The sequence below is a fragment of the Tyto alba genome, unplaced genomic scaffold (assembly GCF_018691265.1).
Source record: "Tyto alba isolate M040663 unplaced genomic scaffold, T.alba_DEE_v4.0 Super-Scaffold_5, whole genome shotgun sequence".
Lineage (NCBI taxonomy): Eukaryota > Metazoa > Chordata > Aves > Strigiformes > Tytonidae > Tyto > Tyto alba.
In genome coordinates, this window is record NW_024881326.1 from 9,447,021 (window position 1) to 9,459,878 (window position 12,858).

A 12,858-nucleotide genomic window follows, 5' to 3' on the forward strand; every position below is an offset into this window, starting at 1 on the left:
GCACGTGGGCACTTTCATGCCACCCTTAAGCATCGTTTGCCCCATGTTCAAATATTAATGAATTATTCATGGATTTTCTGAGGATGGATGACTTTTGCCTTAAACACAAATATTTCCAAGCATTAAAAGATATGCATCTAAAAATAAAAAAGGAATCATCTGTTGGGCTTAACACAAAATAATCTCATATAAAAGGAAGTATTTTTTAACAGCACATATCTACTTTATGGCACTGGTCTCTTAACTTCATGCTTATGAGTTTGGTAAACAGCCCCTTGGTGGATTACTTTTCATAGTTTGCTCAGTAATGTGTTTACAAAGCCATTGTTACAACTAGATGCTTATATATTTTGATATACAGCATGCACTACAACAGTACATCTTCAGAGATTTCATGCTTATTTTGAAAACCTATTTAAATGTTTCTTTACCTTCCCTCCCAGCAAAACACAAGTTTATTGCTAGATACTCCAGGGCTCCATAGTCCACTCTGACAGTAATTAAGGCAGAATTAGTGGTGCTTTGCAGGAAATGGTAACAGTGGCAAGTGTACAACAGGAAGGGCCAAATTCATTTCTGACAGCAACTCCTCTGCAATAACTAACTTACTCTAGGAATTAATTTGACACTTGAAATTTCAAATAATGGCCTCTATTTTTAACTGCCTGACATTACTGAAGCACATAACTTAGAGCCAGAGAAATGTTAAGTGGATTTTGTTTTCCTTTGTTAGAAAACTGCTCATCTACTCACCCACTTTCTGCTGTGAATCAAGTTAACAGTCTACTTCAGAAATCAGTGTTTTAAGACGATACAACACATTATTTAACACAACCTGCACTAGCTTAATGCTTACCTGCCCTTGATAATGGACAGTATTAGTGATAAATGTTATCTCTAAACCATACAGTGATTGATACAAAACACATTACCCAAAATTTTGCATTTGTGAACATCTGTAATATTTCCTCTGATCCTATAATTGTACAGTACACCAATATATAACAAATTCACTACTTTGGTTGTACAGTCAAAACTAAAAGAAGTATTTTTCTGTGCACACCTTCTACTTGAACTCAAACTCCAAATGTGGCCTTAGAATTTTGCAGTAAGTTGGACACTAAGCTTTGACAAAACTATCTCTTCCAAAAATTTAATGCCATCTACCTACAGTTGATAAACTTTCATCTAGCTATATATAGAACCTACAATCCAATACGATTCTGCAGCACTTATCTAACTGTACAGACCATCTAATCCAATTCAATGGTATCTATTTGTCCATTAAGAAACCTTCTTTATCTGATATGTAAAATCTATACATTTTTATGATATTTTTTTTTTTTTGTTGAAGAAGACAACAATCCATACAGAGACTTTAGAGAAAGGGGCCAGTGGCTGCTAGGAGGCAGCATCCTCTTGTGATGGGGGGGCTGTTCTGGTCCTTCCTCACCTTGGGAAGAAGAGCAGGGCCCTCAGAGCACCTGCAGGACCCTTGGGTGTTTGGGGAAAGCCACAGGTTAACCCGAGACGGTGTTGCAACCAGATCTTCAAGGTTATTGGATTTTGGGATGAGGGGGATTCCTGGATAAAGAGGAAAAGATCAGGAAATCATCCTTTATGTGACCCTCAGCACCTTCTCCCTTCCGGTTACAACTGCATTCTGCTCTCCATGGGGAAAAAAACAACTTAACCTCCTTTAGCAGTGAAGGGCTTGCACTATTATCTCCCTCTGACTGTTGCATTGATTAGGTTGGAAAATAAGTAACTTTTATCACACTTGATCTGAAATAGCACTATCTAGCTTATGTTTATCCCTTTACATCTACAGAACGGATAATTGCATGGATCCTGGGAGTCAGACATAACACTGTGATGTCTCTTTTGATCCCTGGTGTCAGGTTAAAGGAGAAAAAAACAGAAAGTTAACTTGTGATTTAACACTGGCCACTGCCTGGCTCCTGATACCAGTCTGGTATGGGTGGTTTAGACCTTTATGAGTGCATGTCCAACTCCCTTCTCATCATGCAGGTTCTCTTGCTGCCACCTCTAATATCAGTGTCTCTGCTGGATTCTGCAGCATGTGATTTACTTTGAATTGCAATGTATTTTTGCTGAAAAAGACCCTCAAGACACAGTTTTCTGGTTTTGGTGTGGTGGTTTTTTTTTTTTTTTTTTTTTTTTTTTTTTTTCCCCTTCATTTCCTTCTTCCTTATTTTTTTAAAATACAGGGAAAGGCAGATTATTTCAATTAAGAGCCTGTCATTGACAATTGTAAGCAACCTTTCTTCAGTTCAGTGCAGCATTTGCAGTTTTAAGTTTCTCCCTGCTTCTGTCAGGATCTAATTTTCAAGGCCTTGTTGCCATGGCAGCAAGTTGGAATTTTAATCCGGTACTAAAGGTCAAGACAGGTCACCAGTTTCAGTTCCTCTTCAATCTCCCCATAAAGAACCACAAAAAGAAGCTGAGATAAAGGTCTGACCTAACAAAAAATTCCAGTCTAGCACACAGCCAGACTTGAAGCTATATGATTTGTATAGGCTTTCAAATTTGTCTGGAACTATTGAAATTTATGCTAAATCAAATATGGGCAGTAATGATTCACATTCCTCTCTCTCTGCAGAAAAGCACATATATGTTCTTAAAACACAGTTACGTGCATGTAACTTACCAGGGATACCCAAAAAGTAGATACTTTAGTAGAATCTAACAGGTAAATAGCTGTGAAAGCAATCTCCTCATTACTGGAGATATTTACTACTTTTGCAGACTCAGATGAGCCTGACAGCTGCATTTAAGTCTGTCTTGCCGATATAAGGCAGATGAGTCAACAACTTTCTTTCAAAACCTGTAAAAATCTTTTTGTGAAGCATTTGGACTAAACAAGACTTTCCAGTAAGGGACAATTTCCTGAAAGCTAAACTACCTTCAGATTTTGTTTACAATTTTCATCTTGAAGGACAAAATGCTCCTGTGGAAATTAGGAAATAACTTTTTATTTGCCAATTTTCTAGGCCCCCTCCTGTGTTTTCCATAAGATGGATTTTAATTAAACAATTAATTTGCACCTACTGGAGTAAGGCTACAGTCATCTCCCTTCTCCTCCAGGGCTATACCATGTTTTTGGGAAGCTGCAGTTACAGCATTAGGGAAGTCTCCATTTTTCTGAGATGCATGGACACAAGTGAGGGAAGCAGCTCTTCCTCCAGGAATTTAAAACAGTAATTAGCCCAGCAGTGGGGAATATTTTCCTTTTTCACCGTTTGGGAGGATCTGCTTGTAAGGTAAAGCTATTCTGAATCTGTGGCTCCAAGGGCTATCCAAGACAGAGGATAATGCAGTGAGCATGGCCTAGCCCCATGGGGTGTTGTGAGAACTTCACTTCATAAAAAATAAGCCCTCTGGCCAGAAAATTGATAGGCTTTGAAGCCCTGCTGAGCCCTCAGCCCAAAGGATAATGGTAGCAATATAAGTTCCTGTGGATGGAGAGTGTAAAGCTGAGAAAAATGTGGTGGATTATTGGGGTTGTCAGAGGGATTCAGAGGAAAGATGCAAAGGATTAAGTTGTGATATTAGGAAATGTGGCTGTTAGTCTTACCTAGGATATTTAGGACACAAATTGGGAGTTTCAAGCCCACTCCGGCATTATGAATGCCAAGTTTCCTGGCAAAATCCATTCTTCTTTCAAGCTTATTACCCATTTCCGATTATGACTATTTTGCAGCATGGTGCAGATGAATCTAGATGACAATTTTCTCAGTTTGTCTCAGGCTACTGAAGTCTACAAAACCAGTAAGATATGACAGTAAGCATGAAAGGGACTAGAGCAAAGAGCATCGGGAAGAAAAAGCCAGAGAGAGAAATAGCTTGGGTCTGAACCTGAAACTTAGTGACAGATCAGAGTTAAGACAAAAGGGAGCAGAGTGAGGTCCAAATTATGGTGGCCAGAAAGCCAAGCAGGAAGTTAGTTTATATGAGTTTTATCAGCAAGCGTGCAGCTCACAAAACAAATGGGTGGGAGAGGTACTGAGTGTGGTGGCTTCCTCTGCTCTATCCTGATTTACATTTTCAGATTTACCAAGTACATTTGTTTTTCAAAATGAATGTTTGAAGTTTCACTCAAGTTCGGAAGTGATTCCATCCCACAGAAATGTAAATTGGGAGGTCGTTTTGAGTCTGGCCTTAAGCCATGAAGTCACAACATATGCTGCTGCCTGTGGAAAAGCGCTTTAAATGCAGGGAAACCTGTGGCAGATTCGCAGTCTAACCAGTTTCCAAAATGAGAACTGATACCTAGTGAACAGGGAAATACATCCCAAATCTAAACATGTTAATGTGTGTCGTTTACCTGTCTCTATTAATACTGACAATGCAGTGGTTGCAGTTCAGAGGTTGCATACATTTGGCAGTGACGCAGCAGTGCATCCTACTTGAGAACAAAGTATTTCAACTGTTACTTGTTAGTTAGGGCAAATAAATGCTGAATTTTTAATGGAGGGTTATACAGTATCAGAGGAAACTCAAATGGTTCAGTGCTCACTTGGGTTGCAATCACCAATGTTGGAAAGAATGTAGTTGGTTAGCTTGTTTCAGGCATTCTTAAAGCCAGTAATTATGCAAGCCTCTGATAGTCAAGAAAAATTATTAAACATTGATCAGCAAAATATAAGAGAATTCATTTAGCTCTGTTCTCACAATCTTTTAAACTGATTTATAAACATGTCAGGATCAAGAGATCATGGAAAAGAATGTATTAGGAAATAACTTCATTTTGACAGGGAGGTTAAACTGTATGTGAGCCAGCTGAATAATGAAAACAAATTAAAAGTCTAATTTAGAAATTATTTTGAATAATGGGCTTATCTTCAAGGATACAGGGCTTTTAATTACGACATTGGATTTCAATGTATTTCACAGGAGCTGAAATATTTTGCAAGTTTTCTTCTATATGCAACTGTCCATAGGAAATGCTTGTAAGTTTTATTCCCAACTACTTAGTACTTTGCTCAAAAGGAAAATCCTGTGTCTCTGAGGACCAAAATGATACAACCCTGACTATTACTGCTCCAAACCCAAGAACTTATGAAGCAAAAGAATACAGAGCAAATTTCTAACCAACAAAACAGGAAATACAAAAGATGAATGGCATCCTATCAAAACAGACTCTTCTATTTTCATTTGCTGTTTGCCCCCTTAATATGGTGCACTGGAGCTCTCTAAAGATTAATGGAGTTCCAATTACATACCACATAATCTGTACATAGCAGTGCAAGTCCCTTGTATTCATGACTTTCCCAGTTCACCCACAGGAAATATCTTTGGAACTTCCTACTCCTAACAAACAGGAAGTACTTAGTCTAATGATTAGAGCTTGCCACACTTGCTAAGTAAAAAATGAACATATGCTATAAAAGAAAGCAGGCTATCAACACTGTGGGATCAATTGACACTCTTATGCTTTAATATGATTGATTAAAAACTGTAATTAGAAATATTAGCATTTCAGCTTCTTCAGTGTATTTTCACACCTCGGCTGGATTGTGACTGGAACTCAGATATAGAGTTGGATGCATAAAGAGAAACATCCTTCCTATTTCAGTTGGAGATGAATTTTACATTTTTGGTTCATGTGATTGAACTGGAAATGATACATCAACATTGAATGAATCCAAGTTTTTTAAAACTAACTCCTTTCAAGGTTAAGAATTCATCAGTGCTTCTTGATTTGAATGTTCTAAATAACAACATTACTTGTCGCATTATCCAATATACAATCCTTGGTGTAAAATCCTCTTGATGTCTGATTACTCTTCATAAGGACCTCATGCTGATTCATTTCAAACCATGAATTACCTTTAATTCATAGCTTGAACATGCTGCCAAATTTTGTTTTCCATGCTCCCAGGTGGCTGTCCCTGACACAGTGGAGAACTTCCAAAAAGCCATTAGATACTTACGAAAAGTAGTTAGATTTCAAGAACCACATTTCCATTTTCAAACAGCCTTCCATCAAGCATTATGATAATCTTTGAGATTAGAAAAGTACTGGTATTTACTGAAATGTTTTTAGAACTGTGAAGTAAAATCCTGGCCCAACAGAAACCAGTGGTGAGCCCCCTTTGAAAAATCTTTCCTGAAATATCACATAAAGAGTTTCAGCTGCTTGTTTTGAGCCCACTGTATTTAGCTGTTCTCTAGCCTCCACACAGGTTGTGTATCATTAAGTATGATGGATAACAAAAACTCTATAAAGATAAAATAAGTTGGTTTTGTCTGATCCATAAAAATTTGCTGCTCTAACTTTTTAATAGTTTCCGGTAGTTCACTGAGCCTATGAGAAGGGCCTTTTAATACTGTATTAATACAGTAAGTATAGGAAGTAATTTTATGACAGGGGAAGAATACCATTATGATTACATTCTTCTTTTTAGCTAGGCTTTTATGGAAACTACCCAAGACTACTCTGCAGTATGATTTTGAAACACAGGATGTGCTTGATTAAAAAGGTTCTGGGTAGTTTCCAACTGGACAGAGGCCAAATGCTAACAACCAAAACAGAACAAAAGGACCTGATGTTTGAGGATGACATACTTGCAATGGTAATTATATAACAGAAACCTAAGTTGCAAGCTGAGTTCGTACCCTCAAATTTATGCAAGTTGACAGAAAATCCTTCTCAGTGAAATTGGCTGCACCTTATCTGTTCCTGCTTACTATGCTTCATAATAAACTAATCAGAGTAGACTGGCTGAAAACTGACTGCACAATACCCAGTGGAGATTTATAGTGAATTTGAAATTAAAAAAAAGGGAAGCCAAGTGCTGTAGTTTTACATAGCCTGATTTCAGCCATAATAATTCACCACGGTATACCCACACACACATGCAAGTCAGTGTTCAAAATTTCATTTTCAAGATTTTTGAGTAGAAATTGGGATCTGAGGTTAGTTACATGTACACATACTCATGTACAACATCAGTGCAGAGTTTAGACACAATCCAAACTACACCTTCTATTTTACCTGCTGCAAAGCACTGGGGACTGGGTTTCTCCAGCTTGTAGATGCAATAAAGTACTTTGAAATAGTATAAAAATGATGAAATTAATCTTTCAGAAAGCTTTTTTTTTTTTTATTTCAGAAATCTAATCTTTACTTAGACAAGAAGTCATGTATCTTGCATCCCCCTACAAAAGCAAGGCGTTGGTCAACTAAACTACTTTGAAGTATGTTGCCTTCATTCCCCCTGCTAGAAGCATGCACCTGAAAGCTTATCTTGCAAAAATCATACATGTCTTTTGTCTGATCTTCCAAGATGCCAGTGTTTCTACATCTGAATTCTGTAATGACATACAGGCAGTTTAGCAGCTGGAGCAGAATACAGCATCATGAAGGTAAAGTATCTTTGTTCTGCACGCATCGCTCAACTGGGCATGGTATAACTCAGCTATACGGTGAATGCAAGCACATTACTACCAATTCCTATGGATTTCTAACAAAGCCAATGGAATCTATAAGACTGTCACTAGGACCAATGTAAATGGAAAATATAACTGAAGTTTCACTTGAATCACATGTAAACTTAAAGAAGTTGGGGAATATCTAGAAACATGTCCAGGTTAAAAGGTCTCCAACAAAGCATACAGATGAACAAACCCAAATTCAGTCAGAACTGATCAAACTGAAATACAGGTAACAGATCCCATTGACAAAATATATAAGGAACTGGTGGGGAAAACAGTGAAGACAGTAAGATCATGAGTGCTTGATAGTGTAGCAAACAAATGTTACTGGGGATAAGTTGGACTGTAATTTCATTCATACACTCTGATATCCCTGACACTGACCCATGTTAGAAAGATTAACTATTTCTTAACACAACTGCAATCTGATAAATACTATATTATTAAAATACCCAATGACTGCAGGAGCTGTCAATTTATCAGGGTTTATTTGGACCTCACTATCTGACTCTACTTGATACCATTACGTCATTCTGTCCTACTCTGTGCTTTAATTTCATTATGTCCTCAAGTACTGTAATTCCCAGTGAAAGTGGTAGTGACTGCACACGCAGATCTAAAGAAACAAATTGGCCTCGTAATACCAAGTCTCACAGTGGACTGCCTTCTAACCTCCCAAAGCCCTATGGAAATTCTTAGAAGCTACCTTAACAATTTTTCTGCAGTAAAAGAGAAAAAGTGATAGTAATGGGTTAGCTGATCTTCATTTGGAAGCTAAAAATAAAAGTAGCTTTATTGCAGCTCTGATCTCTCATGTGTAAAATCTATCACCTACCATAAGAAGGCAGTTCATTGCAGCAGAAATCTGATTGATAGTACTGGAACTTTAGATCAAGCAGCAGAACAGAGAGCAACTGGTTCATAAAATGTACTCAGTGTCTTCGGGTTTTATATCAGGCTTCCTATAGAGAGCTTTGGTCCCATTAAATGCACTATATACCACTGAGCTCTGAAGCACTGTTCTTTTGAAATTCAGCTTATAACTATAAACCATGATTGACAAGTCTATTACTGTTGGTTACAAACTATTGAAATATTGTATTTTACGGTATACTCGCTAAAATATTTTTCACAGTGGAATCCAAATACACTTGCTTTAGGAGAAAAATCATTTTAAGATGTAATAATATTTTTTTTTTTTTTTTTTTTTTTTTTTACTACAGAATGTGCTTGATGTTAGGTTTGGATGGCTTAGATGTTCTGAAACATGAATGCACCCATTATGTTACCAAGAAGAGAGGGTATAGTTGGCTAGATTATTTAAAAAACCCAAACCATTACTGGAAACCAAACTGCAAAGAGCAAATACTAATTTCTTACTAAGTGTCATATATAAATGCTATTCATGGAAATTAAACTATATATCATTATCGTTCCTATCCAATTCTCATTCAATCTGAAGAGAAAAGCATTTCATTTTAAAACTGAATTAGTAATTTAAACATAATTTTGTAAAGTTTTATTCAACAAAGTTTATTTGAATGAATACTTCCATGACTTGAGTTCATGAGTAAAGAACTGGACCTTCAGAGCCTGGTGAGTACATCAGTGGATTCAGCACCCACATCTAGTCTAGTCCTGCATCTTTTACATGGTCACAGTCAAATCACTGAACTCGAAAAAGTCCTTTCCTGTGCACAGACTTGCACTCAGAATCAGTATATTTAAATTAATTAAAAAACCCCTATGTAGGTATCTCTGCATTGATTTTTCTTCCCCTACGCGGTTTTACTTAAAATTGTGTCCTTAGTAGAGTAAGGGGAACCATTAGAATAATTTTGAAGTAATTTTAAATGAACATGTTATATTTACACAAATGTTAATTAAGCTAGTGCAGTTCTGCATTCAGCAGTTTAAAACACCTGAATACCAAAAAAAAAATATCAGCACTGAACTGAAATCAGACCCACGTATATTCATAAGTACAAAACCAACCACCTACTTTTCAAAGTTATTATATAATTCCTGTTTGTAAATTACTTTGAGATCCTGGGCTAAAAGTAAAAAAAAACAGTTCAGTGTCAACTCATTGCTACATTATTGCAGCCTTATCAGAGAAACACCAAAGAAAAATGGTTTAACACAATGGAGAATTAGCTCTTCCACAATTTTAAATTGTCATATTTATAGATCATCTGTGATTTTCAGCTGTTTCAAAGTATATGAAATTCAAGACCAGCTTTTCAACACCAGCTAGTAGAATCATTCTGTATGATGTGTTTTACTCTCTTTCACTGTATGAATGTTAAAATTCCTGCATGATCTGTTCATTGGGTTGCATTTTCTATTGTAAGAGGCTTAGTATCTGATGAGAGAAGCATAAAAGTGATTTAATTTTGGCAAGCTCTACAACTAAAATCAGCATTATTTCTGCTTAATAAACTCATCTTTCACACATACCTCTGTTAGCTAATGCTTAAAAAGAAGACACTGTAATAAGCACTGAAAACATAAAACTGGTTTATGGCTAATTTTTAAGGACTACTGAGAACACCTGAACACTAGGACAAGAATATGAGCAGAGCTAGATTTTAGTTACCTTTGGAGAAATAAGCTCATTCTTTATGATAAATTTAAAATGAGATTTAAAGCTGGAAATAATAATACTTACGACTTTTGTGGCACTGACTTAGTTGCAACTTTCCCTGCTGGATCACTCCACTCTGCAAACAAAGGAAACACATTTTCAAATGTCAAAAGATTACTGTAGAATTAAAATGCACCCAAAGCTGTCAGCCCATCTAATTATACTTGGTTTCACAACATGCCACAATGCATAACATGTAATAAAAAATGGAACTGATCTGCTTTAGCACCACAGAAATTAATTTTTTATCCTTTGTTTTAATGATGTTAAGAAGGAAAAACAAAACAAAACAAAACAAAACACCCAACCCTGACTGTTAGGACTAGGATGATAAAGACCTACTTTGTACATTGTATCCTGAGGTCAGATGTTGGGAGTCCTACAAAGAAGAACACACAAAATGTCAGCATTAGTTAAATAAGAGGAAGAAGGTAAGATATATCTTGGCTTGCTAGATTAAGGGCACTGGCATTACACACACAGGGAAGGAGATGGTACAGGGAAGGGATCATGTGATTGTTAAAGGCAGCACCAGTGACATTAGTTTAAAAAAACATTAACTGTGGAGACAGAGCACCACTGGGGGACCCTTTCACAGTTCAGACAAGAGCTTGTCCTCAGCTGCTGTAAAACTACATACCCCCTTCATGGAGACACTGAACAGTTTTAGTTCCGCAGTGGTGCATGCCTTTTCCAGGCTTGGCCATGGATGTGTGTATGAGCCATCCATGATGTACAATTTAGACCGCACCATGAATGCAACTAGGCATTAAATTCAGCACCACTGCCTTTTTTATTTTTTGATCTCACTGCTTGGAAATACAGTAACCTTTTACTGATAGTCACTCTTTTTATTTTGACTGTGACACACAGGATTTGATAAAGACGCATGAAGCAGATCTTCACCTGAGGGAAACGGGTCCAAATCCAATGAAATCAATGGAAATACAACAACTTTAAACCAGCAAAGAATCTGGCTTGTAACACTGAGCATGCTAATGCCAGGATTCTTGTTGGCTCACAATAACTAAGCTGCTTCCTTAATGTCACAGTGTTTTCTTACTTAGCTTTTCTCTCGGCTTTATAGTCCACAGTGATTGTAATCAGCTTTCCTTCCAAGCAGAGTTTGATCATTTGAAATTAAGGTGTTATTTACAATCTCATCTTACAGCCAGGCACTACTTTGCTGGAAGTGTTAGTTCTGTAGGATGTTAAAGTCATTAAAGCCCTCACTGCACTTCCTCTTAGGGCATTATTAGTTCCTGATATTATACTGTGCTGTCAGTCAGTCCCTTGTGAAGTAAATCATGCCCTAAGAGTAAACATGGCACTTCAAATTTGAATGTCAAAGGGATAAATTGTTCTGATAAGTTCCACCTTTTTATCACACTTTTTAATATACATTTCTCATGAGGATACTTTTTATTTTTTCTTTTTAATTGTTAAACTGAGAACTTCTAATAGTGCCCATCTCTGGTTTACATGGCTGTACAATCTAGCCACATTATGCCTAAGATCTATAATTTGGCTAGCTGTAATTGATTTAATGTGATGTTCTGAAGAGACGTTTCTGTCGTATTTTTTAAAGTATAATTAGTAAACTTGGAAACATTTATGTGCTTACCTATTTCCTGAAATCCTAGCTCAAAAAAAATTTCTAATTTATATTTAGTATTGAAGTGATATGGGTCAAGAAGTTTAGGATCAATGTTTAACGTGCACAGAAATTAACTTTGATGTGGATCTTAAAAGTTCAAAGCAAACTTAATAGAAACAGAAAAACAAAGAAAAATTTTATCTTCTCTAAGCTTATGCTTATATTGGTGCCAATGGAGATAAGGGCAGTCCGCAGGACCTAGAACAGAGCACTAAATTAAGAGATGTTATAAATTAAAAAAATACAGCTTCCAGTGGGCACAACCCTCTACTCTCACTGTATTCACACAGGCAGACTCCACTTTCACTGAAATGGGTTCAACTGACTTTAACTCAATTTGCAATGGGAGTTATATGCTTGTATGATTATGACTTCTGATGCTTAATGCTGAAACAGTTAACTGCAGTGACAATGGCAGTGCTAGAGCAGTAACAATCACATTCCATTAAAATAAAGCATTCTGGGTACTGGCTTTGTTTTTTTAAGGAGCCACACATACTGAAAATTTCGTATGATTTCCATTTAAGTAGGGTGGCTGCATTTCAGACAGGGGAATATCTGCCAAACAGATAAAATCAGTAAAAGGAAATTCACATGCTAAACCAGGTTATGATTTCTTGAATCATAATGTCAAGCAGTACAAGTTTTATAAGCTATTTTCCAAGGTCCTGTCTTTAGAAAGAAACTTCCATGACATCTCAGACTGGTATAGATTTCCCACCGTGCGAAAGTTCTCCCCTTCCCTGAACATCATCAGCTGACAGTTATTCAGGTTCCAGCAAAAGATACCTCCCGCAATAATTGCCCTGGGTATGAGGCTGATCTCTAACAGTGCTATCAGAATCATAGCTAGAAGGCAACAATGGAATTTGGGCTAAAGGCATGTTCAAATCATACAACTTAATGATTCACTGTGTGTTACGTGAAATGCAGGTACTCTCCAGGCATGTGATTTTGATGCTGCAAGCGCTGAGTATGTGCTTTTAGCAAGGTCAGTGCTGAGGATCTCATTGTGCAACTTTGTGTGCCCTTGGAGTGTGCAGACAGACAGATGCCACAGTACAGTTCACATGCAGGAACATTTTAAGTCACT

At 36.9% G+C, this 12,858-nt stretch overlaps 1 protein-coding gene across 4 annotated transcripts in view; it reads right to left on the bottom strand.

The window, feature by feature from the left end:
* Positions 1–12,858, bottom strand: part of AFF2 (AF4/FMR2 family member 2) — a 349,249-nt gene that overhangs the window by 127,658 nt on the left and 208,733 nt on the right. For all 4 annotated transcript variants that reach the window (XM_042807366.1, XM_042807365.1, XM_042807364.1 and 1 more), the window contains 2 exons: positions 10,451–10,487; positions 10,133–10,184 (listed from right to left, as the gene is read on the bottom strand). In XM_042807366.1, coding sequence (XP_042663300.1) covers positions 10,133–10,184; positions 10,451–10,487 — 89 coding nt within the window. The remainder of the gene's footprint in view (positions 1–10,132; positions 10,185–10,450; positions 10,488–12,858) is intronic.